We start from the raw sequence: 15,248 nt of genomic DNA, 5'->3' as shown, positions 1-15,248 counted from the left end.
GACTTCCACCAGGCCCTCTGTAAGCAGAAACGAGATAGTAGCAGGATTACTGGAGTAAATATACTGGAGTATCTTATCCTTGGGTTTTAGGTTGACAGCCAATACTTCAATTTCCAAGGAACAAGCCATCCGAAGCATCTGTTCGGTGTAAAGCCGGTAATCTTCATTTGGTGAAATCCTTCCTGCTGCAATGATAACCTCCTCAGGAGAAGGGTCTGAAGGAGGACTAGAGCTCTGGTCCAGACCAGTGTCAGAAAGCTGGTATGCAAAGTCTCGATCAGAGGAACCATAATGGGAGTAAACACTCCTAGGTATTTCCCACTCATCTCTGCCAGAGGTCAAGGAGTAGGCATGATGTGGTCCAGAATACATAGATTTCTGCCTGCTAGAGTCCCAGTGATACGAAAACTGGTCACGGGTAGCCCATCTCGGTGAATCATTGGCAGGAGCGTCTCATAACACACCCTCATCAATAGAAGAGTGGCACGATGAAGATCTGGCATGAGGGGAAGGAGTCTTGGGTCTGTCCCAAAGAATCTGCTCAGTTTGCACTGCGGCAGACTGCCTGTGCTTTGACTTCTTTTTGGCCTTCTTAGCAGGTGGAACAGCTTGTGAAGGCTCACTGCCACGCTTACGATCCCCTGGATCCGATCTCTTGTCCAGGGTAGCTGGAGTCAAGCACTTGGATCCAGCAGAGTACTCTCAGTAGCTGGTCAAGACATGGGCTCAAGTTCCACAAGCTTTGGATCTGATATGGTTGACAAAGCTGGATCCGATGCTGCCCTCTTTGACTTCGGGATCGGAGTAGCTAACAGTTCCAATCTCGACGGCGACTGATGTTTACAGCTCTGGCCCGGATCTGAGACTTCTGGAGGTTGTTGAGCCCGAATACCAGAAGGAGCTTTAGCGACTCCCGCCGGATCCGAAGTGATGGTAGAGGGCTGTCGGATCTGATCTGGAGAACGGGACTTTGGAGTCAAGGCAGCACTCTGAAGAGATCTGCCGCTTATGGATGGCAGTTTAGAAGGGGCTCTAGCAACATCAGTGGCCCGCATAGCTCTCTTCCACAATAAGGCCTGTAACGTAATCGACCTCTTGGCTCTGGCCTTGGGCATAAAGCACTGGCAGAGTCCACATTTCTGCACATTATGTGTTTCACCCAAACATTCAAGACAGACCAAATGACCATCGGTCTTGGTCATCTTGGTCGAACAAGTAGAGCAGAGCTTAAATAAAGCCTTATCCAACATTTCAGAAGAATATCTCTCACCAACAGATGTCACTATTTTCTTCTTTGCACAGCGGACGCACTAGATCTTAACCGGTCGGCAGCAAAGAAGAAACTGAAGGTGAGGGGGCGCCACCTCTGGATGCCGTGCTCGGTGGGAAAAGCCACACAAGCGCACTCATTGGATGGGTGCCCCCTAGTGGACTTTTGACTAGAAAAAAGTTCCGGTTGGCAGGCCATGTGGGACTGCACAGAAGACGGACAATGAATAAATACTGATAGGATCATACTTTTTGCTAGCTCTTTTCCCGTGGACCACTAGCAAATGCATAATTGCAGAAGTTAGGTACAATTGATAGAAGTATTGTATGTTTTGAGAAGACGCTTCTCTCACATTCATACTGGGCATACGTATAAACCCTGCATTCTGTGTTACCATATACCATTGGTGCACACTGAACTCATGTGTAGTGTAAGTTGAAAGAATAGCTTCCTTTCCAAAATCCATGGCAAATGCCTACGTCTCTACAAAACTCTTAACATTAAGACATCACAATGACCAAGATTTAGCTGTGGCAGGTAGAAGCTAAGCATTCTGGAGGAGCCAATTGAAATACCATTACTTGTCCAAGCAGTTAAAAAAAATCCAGAGGAATAACTCAAAATGAAACACAAACATGTAACACATTTCTTCAACCTTCTAGTGTCTGGGTTTAATGCAAAATAGGGGGGGGGGACCCACACTAGTGTCAACTTAATTGATAGTTTTCATTTCCAGCAAAGATGTCCAGAGTTTAATCACAACTCTACTGAGGTATACCCTGCAAGAAGGATTGTTAAAAGTGAAAATTTAATTTGGAAATACATTTCTAGGATTCCACAGAGGAAACAGTCAGTGTTGCTTCTTTGGTCTTATTGAGTTATCTGTAATGGTAAATGTTTTCCTTTCACGCACATTGAATTCAGTGGTTTCCTTCCACACACACAGAACTGAATCATGCATTCTGAAATTGTTTAAGCCTGTCAAAGACAACAAACCACCATTTCTTTGTGCAACATATTATATAAATAAGCCATAATTTGCTGCAGGTTTTAAGAACCATTCATCTATACAATCTTGAGGACAAAGAAACTCCAACTCAACTTTCACAGCTGTATTGTAGGCATGATGGAATTAAAATTTGTAAAAAAAAATTAATTGTGGATAATGAAACAGTTCTATATTAACTGAACACATGGAGATAGAGATAAAATAAGAAACTAAATAGAAGGCTTTGGCAGAAAATAATGTCTATTAAAAATTAGCAAAGTAAGCTGAAATTCCTATTCACATAAATACAGACTTCCTAATATAAACACATGTGAACAGATTACTAAATTGCAATTTTTTGTCAAAAATACATCTTTTGAATGAACACTTGAGTAGCATTTTTATATCTTTTTTTAAAAGTCAACTTGTTGAAGATGAACTCACCAATTGAAAACTGAAGCACAGAAGCTGTGGTTGTATTGAGGCCATTAGTGGTCTATGGAAGAAAGAAAAGAAAAAATGTTGCACTGATCCAGCAAACTAATGGACTGATCCAGTTTTTCTTGGCCACAATAATGGGAAACTTTCAATTGCATCAGTTTGTAGGACTGAATAGACAGAATACAGGTGAAAGCCTGAGAACTCCAGATGGGTGTCTGCACGAGTACGTCAGTTCAATTAGTCATTTTTAAACAATGACAGTTTGAAAAATGAAGATGGATTCTGTTCAGCTTTCCTGATTATTGGTTTCTCACCATATGCAAAAATTACAAACTCTTTGCCTTTGTCAGAACACTAGAAATAGCTTTTAGTCAGTACAATCCCAAGCAGAGTTATTCCATTCTAAGACCACCAAAATCAATGGGCTTAGACTGGAGTAACTCTGCTTAAAATTGCACTGTAAGAGCTGGAGAATATCTTACAGAGTTCTCAGGGATGCCGCTGGGAAAACGCTCCCTACTGAAGCCAATTTGCTTCAGTGAGGGCTCACCCCATTATTTTTATGCCTTCCTGTTTCCTAGAAGCCACCAGCAACTCAAAATGTGTGTACGTAACACTGCAGTGAGGGCAAGTCCTGAGGTTAGAGGGCTCCCTGATAAGGCTGGCGTTTCCAAAGGTTACCAGAACACCGATCAAAAGCAAAACAATGCAGTTGCTGCATGTGGCCTACTGGGACTGATTTACACTCTCCTGTAGCCTCACCGAAGCAGCTGCCTTAATTGTACTCAGGCACGCTACAGGGAAAATACTTTAGAGGTAGAAAATGTAGCAATCTTGCAGGAATTTGCTAATTTTAAACAGTGTCTTTCCTGATCAATGGAGAGTAAAATCTGGCAGGGGCAGTCATCTGCCCTAAACCGTCTGAGGCTAAGGAAAGAGGAAGAAAAAACGTCTGTCTCAGTTCAATTTTGAAATCCATGGTTCAGAGGAGGACCTAGGCGAGGAGCAGCAAATCCCAGCAAGACGCCTGCCGTGATGCCAGATTTTGCTACCAACCACACTGGATGAGGACAGAGAAGCAGCAAACCAGGGGAAGGTATCTTTTAAAAATCTACATTGTCCCTTTCAATTAAATGAATTTCCAAGGCAACTACATGCTCATGTTGAAAACTGCTGCTCCTAGAGAGGCTGCAGGATGGCAAAGCCTGGACAGCCATTATCAGACTTTGCTAGCCATGGACAAGGATGGGATACAAGGATAGGGCACCTTCTGGGAAGACTTCCTGGGATGCCTCTGTATGTCACTTGCCAATTCAAGTTCAATGATGGGGAAAACGTGGGATATGAATGCCACAAAAATGAACAAAATAATATACTGGCAAATGCTAATTCTGGAAAAACGCTGGAAAAATTCCAGCACTGAATTGGTGCACAGTTTGGGGATTGCAAGTTTGCTCTTGATAGTAGTGCCACTCCAAGGTCCCTGAAAAATGAAATCCAGCCCTCAAGTCATAGTTGACTTATGGCGACCCCTGGTGGGGTTTTCATGGCAAGAGACATGCAGAGGTGGTTTGCCATTGCCTGCCTCTGCAACCTTGGTCTGCCATAGATGTCTCCCATCCAATTACTAACCAAGGCTGACCCTGCTTAGCTTCTGAGATCTGGAGGGATCCGGCTCACCTGGGCTACCCAGGTCAGGGCCCTGAAAAAGGTCTTTCCCAGATTTGCTATTCTTTGGCTAGTGGTGCCCAGGTTTAATCTAGTACTCCCTGTAAGAAAAACATGAGCTCTACCACTGTGCTCTGTTTCCCCCTTCCCCAGGTGGTTAAATATAATGCATATGGACTGGATCACGATCCAATCCATGAAGAATGAACTATGTGTTGTCATGAGCTAATATATTTTAGTGTAAATATACTTTATATTTATAAATATAATTTAAGGCAACTAATTATTCTAACCAGTATCCTGTGAATAGCACAAATTTCAGTTTGAAAAAGGGATCTTTTAATTTATCAGCACTCTCTGTCTCCATCATTAACATGGAAGACTTATTCATCCAGAATTCTGTGTAGTTGTGACAGAAATAATTAACAGTCTGGCACTTTCGGAGAATTAAATCTTCTTTCAACAGTTGTATCTTTAATTTTAATTATGCATAGTTAATAGGCGGGTTAACATCTTTAACAAAAAAAAGTTTCACAGCTAATATCCTAAGGTGGCAGTGGCTCATAAAATATTATTTAGTTACAGGTAAATGAAAACTTTGAGAATTATCCTAATATTTTTTTTAAAAATTCATATTCTTCTTCACTTTCATTTTGGTTTCTACACACTTTTCTGCCTTTGATTCTGGGGCAAAAGGCCCACAAATCCACTTCTAGCACTGAAGGGAGCTTGCGACCAGCTGTTCTCCACAGTGTTGTTGAGATTAAAAAAGTGTGTGTGGGGGGGGGACACACATGAGGATTGTGATTAAAATCATAGAGTTGGTGCCTGTATCATAGGCTCTCTTCAGTGCCACTGCACCTGGGTTCCCCTCCTGTCCCTAGCTATTGTTGGAGAGAGAGCAAACAGTGGTAATAATAACAACAACAACAACCACAACATTCGATTTATATACTGCCCTTCAGGGCAACTTAATGCCCACTCAGAGTGGTTTACAAAGTATGTTATTATTATCCCCACAACAAACACCTTGTGAGGTGGGTGGGGCTGAGAGAGCTCTGAGAGAGCCGTGAATGATCAAAGGTCACCCAGCTGGCTTCAAACGGAGGAGTGGGGAATCAAACCTGGCTCTCCAGATTAGAGTCCCACGCTCTTAACCACTACACCAAACTGGTAGGGAAAGAGAACACGGGGGCACTTTGTGAAATTCAGGGTGTACTTTGCACTCGTACAGGGAAGGCAGCTAAGTCCAGAATGTCTGACTAACCACTCCTGTTCAAGTTCCCTTACAGCTTACCTACCTCCAGAGTCTTGGCTCAGGGGGCGAGCACACAATGACAGGTAAGAAGTAGCTGTGGAGCTGGCTGCCCTGGCTCACTCGTTCACCCCCTCCTCCTGCTCCCCTCACATACGTTCCAGCGCCTCCCTCCCAATACGGGTTTCTGTTATTGAAGTTGGCTGGCGGCCGGAAGGGGCAGCCCTTGACCTCGAGGCATCATGGCCCAAGCCTGCCTAAGAGGGAGTCCCACTCAACAGAGCGGCCTCAGATGGGGTGTTGTGGCTGCGTGCAGACTCCCTTGCCTGCACTCCCCTCTCATGCAGAGGAGAGAGCATGGCTCGTGTTGGGGTGACTGGGTGCTCACCCTTGTAACTCCCTTGTGAGGGTGGCCATGCAACCCTTCAACTGGTTCCCTCATAGGATCAGAGATCCACGCAGCAGAACATCCTGATGAAGGAGCACTTTCTCGCCAATGGGGCATTCATCATCTGGTTGCCGGCAGCACCTATGATGATGAAGCCGCCGCCGCTGCCACCACCAGCCATAGCAACTCTCCCAGGCCTAGCTGCGGCTTGCACCAGGTCAGGCCTTTCACCACACATGTCCCTGTTTCCCTTTCAGACAGGTTGCGGCCTGTCGGGGGGGGGGGGCAAGGAGCATGGCTGTTCCAGCCCCCAGTAATCCTCCTCGACTGCCTTCCAGCCCAGCCCCAGGAACACTTCCCCAGGCAGCCAATGACTCAATCTTGCTCCTGAGAAAGCAACACAAGGAAAGGCTCTCCTGGCTCCAACTGCTGCACAAACAGGCACAGCTCCCTTCCCGGGTAAGGGAAGTTGGCAACACACATCCAGACATCCTCTTCATTTCTGGTGGTTCAATAAAGTCTGTGTTGAACAACAATTCCCTCCCTCTCTGTTTGCTTGCCTGTGGATGACAGTAGCTCCTCCAATTCCCCACATGGCTGCCCCTTCACACATCCTGGAGAATGGCCTCTGGCTCTGAGCTGGTAAGGATGAGGTGGACCTGAAGAGGCTCCAGGTGCCTCCGCACCTTCATGTGGCTCTGCTGTCAAAAAGAGCAGGGGTCCAGTGGCACCCTGGATGCTCCAGCCCCACTTAGCTTCCCTTCTTCCCTTCTCATCCTCAAATTCACCGCAGGCAGCGGGTGGGACTTGGAGTGTTGCCTGTGTGTGTCTGGCACGGGGTTTGCCATGGAGGACTCTCATTCTCCAAAGCAATCCTGGTGTCTGATAAACCAGACAGAAGACCGCTGCATGTGGGGGTGGAGCGAGGTTGATGCTGGGATGTGTGTGGGGGAGCGCAATGTCCTGGGATCTCTGGGGCTTCTCTTCCACAAGGCTAGACCACTCTCTCTTCTGCTGTTTGCGGCAGCAAGGATGGACTTTGGGAATCTTGCTCAGGAGATGGGATGATGGGCCCCCTGGAGCAGTTTCTTTGGTCCCAGGAGTTGTCATTCCACTCTGGGGGCTGTCATCCCAGCACCAGAGCTTGACTCTCAAGATCCACCTTGCATTTTCCTTGCATCTTTTCGATGCAGTGATGTATTTCAGTAGAGCCACTGCAAGTTGATGAGCATTCGTACCTCCCCTCATATCCAACAGACTTTTAAGCCTCCCCCATTGTTTCCAGTGGGTATTCCCGTCATTTGTTTCAGAACCGCCCCTTGCTGGTTTCTAAGGAGATGCCTCTCTGAGATTTGGGGGGGGGGGCTGATCCTGGGTACTATGTTCTGTAGGTGTGACCCTCACCTAGTCCCACTGCCTTTCTGGTCTTACTTTTCCAGGAGGGGGGTACGTTTCTTGGAGCAGCAGTGTGTGTGTGGGGGGGGGGGAAGCAAGCAAGTGGTGGTTCAGCTGCCAGCTTGGCCCTTGTCAAAAATGGGGGTTGGGTGAGCAGGTGGGCAGGTGCCCTGTCTGCACCTTCAGTGTAACCCCCCTCCCAGGGCTCCTCTCAAGGCAGGTGCCTTTGTTGGAGTGCGGTGAGTCCAATTGCGGTGCTGTTTCTGCCCTGTGCCCCTGTTCTCAGCAGGGCAGGGGAGTAGCATTGGCAGCTGACAATGGCAAATGCAGCCTAGCCCACGGATTGGCTATGCCTTTCCTTGCCAGCCACGATGCTGTCGACTATAGCTGCCCTGCAATTGGTGGATTCTGCTGGTGCTGCCAGGACACTGGAGAGACTTCTCTCCCTACCGCACCTGGCCAAGCTTGCCATGCCAGTGTTGCGTGCTTATGAAAGTCCTTTGCAAGGGAGCGAGTGGGTGCCAGGGTTCCACAGGTGCCCACACTATGGCGGGCAGGTGAGGCCTAGGATTGCACTGATAGCTACATGGATAAGCCTCAGAAGGACACATCCCCTCCCCCTTTCCTCATCTACTCTTAAAGAGCTTGGTAATGAAGGTGTTCCCCTTTCTCAGTGAGACATGGGTTGTCATTATGTCTGAAAGCCAGTCAATGGTTTCTACTCTTTCCTGGCTACCTTGTGGGATACCTAAAGCAGGTCTCTGGAGAAGTGGTATATACATTTTCTAAATAAGTGTTTGTGATTTGCACATAATAGCAAATCAGAATACACCACGGAAACATAAGCAAGCCATTTGAGTGAGGGACAATTACTCTCACTTCTCATGGCCCACCCCATGCTACACTTCCACAAAGTTAGTGGTTAGTCATGACATCCGAAGCATGGTGACCAGCTAGAGGACATCAAACGAAGCTGACCTCTGATAGACTTAGGACAAACCAGAGGAACTGTAGACAACACACAATTAACATAAATAAGAGTCTTGTGGCAGTTTAAAGGTGAACAAGTGCACTTAGTCACATGGATGTAGAGGGTCCTTTCTAGGCATATAGATTAAAAATTCCAAAAATATGTTTATAACAGCAGGGTTATATTCCGGGGACAAACATCAACAAATAACGGTCTCCTCCATGCATACTTGGGAGATTCCTAGGGGCCTTGGGCTGCTCAGCGCTGACTAAGACATGGCATGCCAGACAAGGAGCATCTTTGGGCTGTTGCGTATTCAAAAGAAGCAAAACCACTCAATCAATTAGTAGCACACACGGTTACCAGGTGGGGCCTGTAGTTCTCCTGGAATTACAAATAATCTCCAGACTAGTTAGAGCAGTTTCCCTGGAAGAAATGGCAGCTTGGAGGGGTGGACATTTTGGCACTGCATTCCAACTGAGCTCCTTATCCTTCCCAAACTCTGCCCTCCCCAGGCACTGCCCACAAATCTCCACGAATTTCCCAGGTCAGAGTTAGTAGCTGCAGAAAGGAATACTCACATGAGTATGATCATTTTTGTGCTCTCCCCTCCGCACAATAGTGCCGGGTAACCCCTTAACCCCTCAACAACACCCTTAACAAAATGCTACAGGACAATTCACTATGTGGTAATGCCTTTTTTGTGGAACAGCCATAGCCTCCGATTATTAACTGTACTTTGCACACTTGTCTGGGCTTGAGGGCTGAAGCAAACAACAAAATGTAACAACAATGCACAAAGCAGCAATTTCTAAAGGCAAACGTTCGAAAGAATGGCTTGGAATGGAAAGGGGGGCAATTATTTTGGGGAGAAGTACATTTACTTAGTAATTTTGGAGCAGCAACAAGGATAAGGGAAAAAAGTATAACAGCTAGTAGGTTAAATATGGCATGTGAGACACACTGACAAGCGCTGAATTCAAAATGTGAACTCCCTCAAATCAGTCAAATTAGCAGACAGTCACTTACCAATTCTCTGGGCCCGTATGGCTCGCAGAAAGTGACAGCTCTGCCATGCATAATCACCCCGCATTGGTCTCCAACCTCACAATTACTACATTCAAACCTGCAGGAAAACAGAATGCAGTCAAAGTAGCAAAGTGGAGCCTTGATCATTTCGACACTGGCAAAAAAACAATCCTCTTCTGAGTCCCCAAACTGAAGTGAGCAAATTACCGCCCTAATCAGAAAGGTTGCTTGGAAGAATTCTGAGACAATTGTTTTGTTTGTCTTTCAAACAACGAAGAGAACTGTGATTCTCGAAAGCTTATGCTATAGTAAAGTTGGTTAGTCTTAAAGGTGCTACTGGACTCTTTTCTATTTTGCTACGACTAACACAGCGAACTCCTCTGGATCTTTGTTTGTCTTGAATCTGTTTTCTCCAGCAACACACACACCTTTTTTACATGAACAGAGTTGTCTCAACTACCTCCGTAGTAAGAGTTTCCTCCTACAAGAGATATACAGTAAATAAGATTCACTATTTCAACTAGATTGTATTTGTCAGGAGCACTTGAGAAACAAAACACACATAAATGTATATACTGTAAATGTATCTGTTAAGTAGGAAAAAACTAGCCAACAGAGTCCTAATATGATAAGGGATGATAGTAAAAGAACTGCAAAATCATCCATTGTCAATTTGTTTTTTCTTACCATTTTCTCCAAAAATAGCACATTTTTTTGTTGTAGTCTGCTATCAAAATAACACAAACTCCCTGTTTATACAGGTTTTCAGGCTCCCTTTTGAAACAAAAATGTTACAGTTTGCATTGAGCAGTAGTCATGTTATTCTACTGAAAGAAACTAAAATTATGACATATTTAAGCAGATTAATCCCTGAAACCTGGAGATCCCAGGAGAACCTGATATCATCAGATCCCAGAAGCTAAACAGGGCCGGCCTTGGTTAGTAATTAGATGGAGGCAGGACTTTTTTTCCCGGAGAAAGAGGTAGGGGAACTCTCACCCAGTGAAACTCCTGGGAGGAGGTGCTGCGTCTCTCAATACATGTGCTCCCGGGACTGCAGGATGACGTCACTTCCAGAAAGTGATGTCATCACGCAGGCATGGCCGCCCTGGGAGCACTCCTCTGCTTCACAGGGGGTCCAATTCAGCCTGGAACAGGCTGCTCTGCCGCTGGGGAGCACTCCCTTTCCTGTCAGTGGCCGGATCTGGGCTATTTTGGGCCCAGGTTGGACCAAGAAAGGCCCCAAACAGCCCAGATCAGCCTGGAACAAGCTGTTGCCACACGGAAGAGCACTTTTCTGCAGGGCAGCAGCCTGAACCTGGCTGTTTAGGGCCTGATCCGGGCCTTCTGGGCCGAACCAGCCTGGATCGGGTCGCTGCCAGGTGCGGGGATCCCGCCTAGCAGTGGCTGGATCCTGGCCAAAAATAGCTAAAACAGGCCCTTTTTAAAATACCCTTTTAAAAATAGGCCCTTTTAAAGAGCTGCTGGAATGCCGTTTGGGGGCACCTCAAAAAAAGCCCTGGATGGAAGACCTCCAACAAAGACCAGGATTGCAGAGGCAACCAACGGCAACCTACCTCTGTTAATTTCTTGCCATGAAAACCCCACCAGGGTCACCATAGATCAACTATGAGTTGAGGGCAGGATTTCATTTCATTAAGCAGATTAAGAGGTGATAAAACATGATATAGACTAAGCAATTTTTAAACACATTTAATTTTATAAGGACATTCTCCAAATTTCCGCAAGACATTGAGAGTAAGTAAGTCCCTTTTTCAGTGCTGCTTCCAGGAAAGTGTTATTATGACTATAGCCATACTTCCCCTACCCCCTGCCATTCCTTTACACTTTATATCTATTATGCATCAACTGCCTGTCACACAAATATTCCAAAGTAATGTACAGAAAAAAATATAGAAAAGCAAATTAAAATCACCAAAGCAAACTAAATCCAGAAATAAACCTTTCAGTCAAAAACAGAAAAAAGGGACTATTAAGTAAAACTTTAACCTGTACGTGAACACTGTTGTTGGCTTCCTGCTACATACCTACCATGAGATCTGCTTCATCCATTATGTGATATACCATGGGCAACTGCAATGCAAGTTCTCTCCTACTTTTGCTGTTTCTTCACTCTTGCAGTCTAGTTTCTCAACACTATCCATCCAGAATTGTTCATTTTGTTACTACTGATTTGCACTTAATTAAACTCTTGATTCAAAATGATTACAGTCACTGATCTATCCAAGTATATTTATCTCTTGTTTACAAAAGCAACGAGCAGGCAGGCATTTCCCATCTATACTACGTGAAAAAAGCATCGCAAATCTTAAAGGGCATTTGGCAGGCTTTTCTCTTTGGCCAGCATCTCTGGTCTAAGGATGAATGGACAATGTACCATTGGCTCTGCGGTGCCTCCTACTGCAATATGGTTAGGCTTCTGCGCTGATATTATATGGCTTCTGCCGCACTGATTGCCAGTGCCTCAGAATTTTGAGAGGTATTTTTATTTATTTGCAGATGGCTTCTCAAAGATTTACTGTGATTCAACCAGGACATACTTTCTGCTTCCCCCTTCCCCACCTGTCCTTATTTTTTCACTCTTGGTTGGGCAGGATCTCCACCAAGGGATTGGGTGAAATGAAAGGATTTACTTGACAAGAATGATCCTGTGCTGGTACAAGTTATGGTGCATCCAAATAAATTACTTTCTTTAAAAAAAAACAACTGTTACTCGGCATCTGTTGCTTATTATATTGAACTGAGACAGAGCAGGGGATATTCTTTACTTCTAAGAAGTACCTTGTGATGAGAACATTATAGTACTAGACACACACAGAAACGTAACAACCCTACCCCCTGCAGTAGTAATTGCACAACAGTTGCTAGGCACCCAAACCACTGCAAAAAGGCTCAGTCAATTCATAAACAGGCATGAAGCCATTGCAACAGATGGGCTCCATGAGGACAGACTGCCAAAAGACTACCCATGAACACGAGATTGCAGATCTGCTATTATTAAAATTACTCTCTGCCTGTAAAAACGTGCTTTCCTTAACTCAAATGTTGTGTAAAATATTGTCCTGTGTGGAAAAAATAAAGTCATCTTCAGTCCCGAAAGAATGGATCCAGGTTCTACGAATTGGCTGCTAATGACTGGTGCACTTTGGAATCTTTCTCTCCATAAGTATTTTTCACTGAAAGGGATTCATTCATCCACACAATAGTTACAGCGGGTCATTTCACTGTCCCTATGGAATGAGCAGCCATATGTCTGAATATATATGTGATATATCTTTCACATGGTGTCCTTTGGAGTGGTGAATTACTGAAGAAAAGAAACAAGTCCTTTTAGGTGCGTGTGTGGGTGCATGCGGAATCTCTAGGGATGCAAATGGGAAATATACATGCATGCATGGAGCCTTTCCCTTTGAAAAGAGAACAAGAAGCCAGGGTTCCCGCTAATGTGCGCTCATGCGCAAGTGCGCATGAATTTTAACCCCCCAGCGCACAGCTGAGAAGCCCAGCGCACAGAGGGATGCCCTGGGCTTCGCCTTCTTTTTTTCCTGCCCCAATGGCTTGCTTGGTGACACCTCGGCCCAAGCCTCACCTTGGTGAGATCCCAGCCTGGTGCGCCTGGCGCAGCCCCCAGCACCGCACCGCCCCGCCCCGGCTTCCCTTTTTCCTGCCGGAAGGGCCTGGTCTGGCCCCAGCCATGGTGCAGAGGAAGGGGGAGCTGGAGGCAGCGGCATGAGACAGGCAGCCTAGGGGCCTCCCTGCCGCGCACCCGCAGCTCCAGTAGCCAGCGGCGTCATGGGGCTGGTGGTCTCAGCATGTGAGCGCCCACACAGCCTCTCGCCTTGCCTGCCAAGCTGCCTCTCCTTCCCCTCACGGGGAGCGACAGGAGACAGCAGCAAGCCTCGGGGCCTCTGCGCTGCGCGCCCGCAGCACCAAGCGGCAGCGGCGGTGTGGGGTTCATGGCCTTGGCCTGCGAGTGCCCGCATGGCCTCTTGGCTTGCCCACTGAACCGCCTCTCCTTCCCCTCACGGGGAGCTAGAGGAGGCGGCGGGGGCAGGCGGGAAGCCTCAGGGCCTCTACGCCACACGCCTGCAGCTGGCGGGGGCGGGGGCTGGCGGTCTCGGCCCGCGAGCACCTGCACGGCCTCTCAGTTCGCTCAAGGAAGCCCTTGAGAGATTTCATCAGGACTTCAACAACTTTCACCCTACTATCAACCTAAGCCTGGACCACTCTACACAACAGGTACACTTCCTGGACACCACTGCACAACTACATAATGGACGGATAAATACCACCTTATACCGGAAACCAACAGACCGATACTCATATCTACATGCCTCCAGCTACCACCCTAAACATACCACTCGGTCTATTGTCTACAGCCAAGCCTTACGTTACAACCGTATCTGCTCCAATGCTCTCGACCGAGACTCACACTTAAGAGATTTACAACAAGCATTTTTGGGGCTACAGTACCCACCAAATGAAGTGAGGAAACAAATCAACAGGGCCAGACTAGTACCCAGAAAGAGCCTGCTCCAGGACAAACCTAAAGGAACTAACAACAGAACACTGCTGGTTGTCACCTATAGCTCCCATCTCAAACCCATCCAACGTATCATCACTGAGCTACAACCCATCCTGGAAAATGATACCTCTCTCTCAGAAGCCCTGGGTGGAAAACCTTTCCTTGCCTACAGACAGCCCCCCAACAACTTCTCACTTACAATCATGAATCGGCTAGCGGAGTCACCAGCACAGGTACCAGGCCCTGCAACAGACCCAGATGCCAGCTCTGCCCCTATATCTACCCAGGGAATACAATTACAGGACCCAATGGCATCAACTACACTGTCTCTGGCTCTTACAGCTGCTCATCCTCCAATCTGATATATGCCCTCATGTGCCAACAATGTCCCTCTGCTCTGTACATTGGACAAACCAGCCAACCTCTACGTAAAAGAATAAATGGACACAAATCTGACATTAGAAATGGCAACGTCCAGAAACCAGTGGGAGAACACTTCAATCTACCAGGACATTCCATCAAAGACTTAAAGGTCGCTGTAGTTCAACAGAAACCTTTCAAAAACAAAATCCAACGGGAAGCTGCTGAATTGGAATTCATATGCAAGTTTGACTCTGTCAAGCTGGGACTGAATAGGGACTATGAATGGTTATCTCATTATCACAGGTAACTGATTTCCTTTACAGAGGCGGGGTCAGGGGGAGTCCAGTGGCACCTGGCATAGGCTTTCGAGGACCACAGTTCGCTTTGTCAGATGCGTCTGGCGGGGAGGACTGTGGTTATCGAGGGCTTGTGCTGCAGTGCTGCTGAACTCTTTTTGATTTTGCTACTACAGACTAACACGGCAAACTTTGAATCTTTACACAAGCAAACTGATCCCCACACCAAAAGGAGCTGTCTGCATCTCCATATCAAAGGAGTTGTTTACATCCCCCCTCTCCTCCTTCCCCCCTTCCCCCCCTCCTCTATATTTGGCCAGTTTCCTTCTGCCCTCCATGCATCTGACGAAGAGAACGTGATTCTCGAAAGCTTATGCTACAATAAAATTGGTTAGTCTTAAAGGTGCTACTGGACTCTTTTTGATTTTGCTACTACAGACTAACACGGCTAACTCCTCTGGTTTTAGAAAAGGCGTGCTCAAAACTTGCAAGTTGCTGCTCACAAAGTAGATTTCTGGCTCACAACACTACACCGCTTAGAGGGAACATTGCAAGAAGCCTTGATGTGAGCAGGATCTTGCAGTGGTCGCAGAGCTCTTGAGATTAGAAATACCACTGTCATTATTAGTGCCGTTGCAT

The 15,248-nt window shown here is 46.5% G+C and overlaps 1 protein-coding gene across 1 annotated transcript in view; it reads right to left on the bottom strand.

The window, feature by feature from the left end:
* Nucleotides 1–15,248, bottom strand: part of RELN (reelin) — a 534,786-nt gene that overhangs the window by 273,169 nt on the left and 246,369 nt on the right. The window contains exons 7-8 of the mRNA XM_054988081.1: nt 9,405–9,501; nt 2,703–2,754 (exon numbers count right to left, since the gene is read on the bottom strand). Coding sequence (XP_054844056.1) covers nt 2,703–2,754; nt 9,405–9,501 — 149 coding nt within the window. The remainder of the gene's footprint in view (nt 1–2,702; nt 2,755–9,404; nt 9,502–15,248) is intronic.

This window comes from Eublepharis macularius, chromosome 9 (assembly GCF_028583425.1).
Source record: "Eublepharis macularius isolate TG4126 chromosome 9, MPM_Emac_v1.0, whole genome shotgun sequence".
In the NCBI taxonomy this organism is placed as follows: domain Eukaryota; kingdom Metazoa; phylum Chordata; class Lepidosauria; order Squamata; family Eublepharidae; genus Eublepharis; species Eublepharis macularius.
Note: the sequence above shows the minus strand (reverse complement) of the source record. Positions and strands in the feature narration are given on the sequence as shown.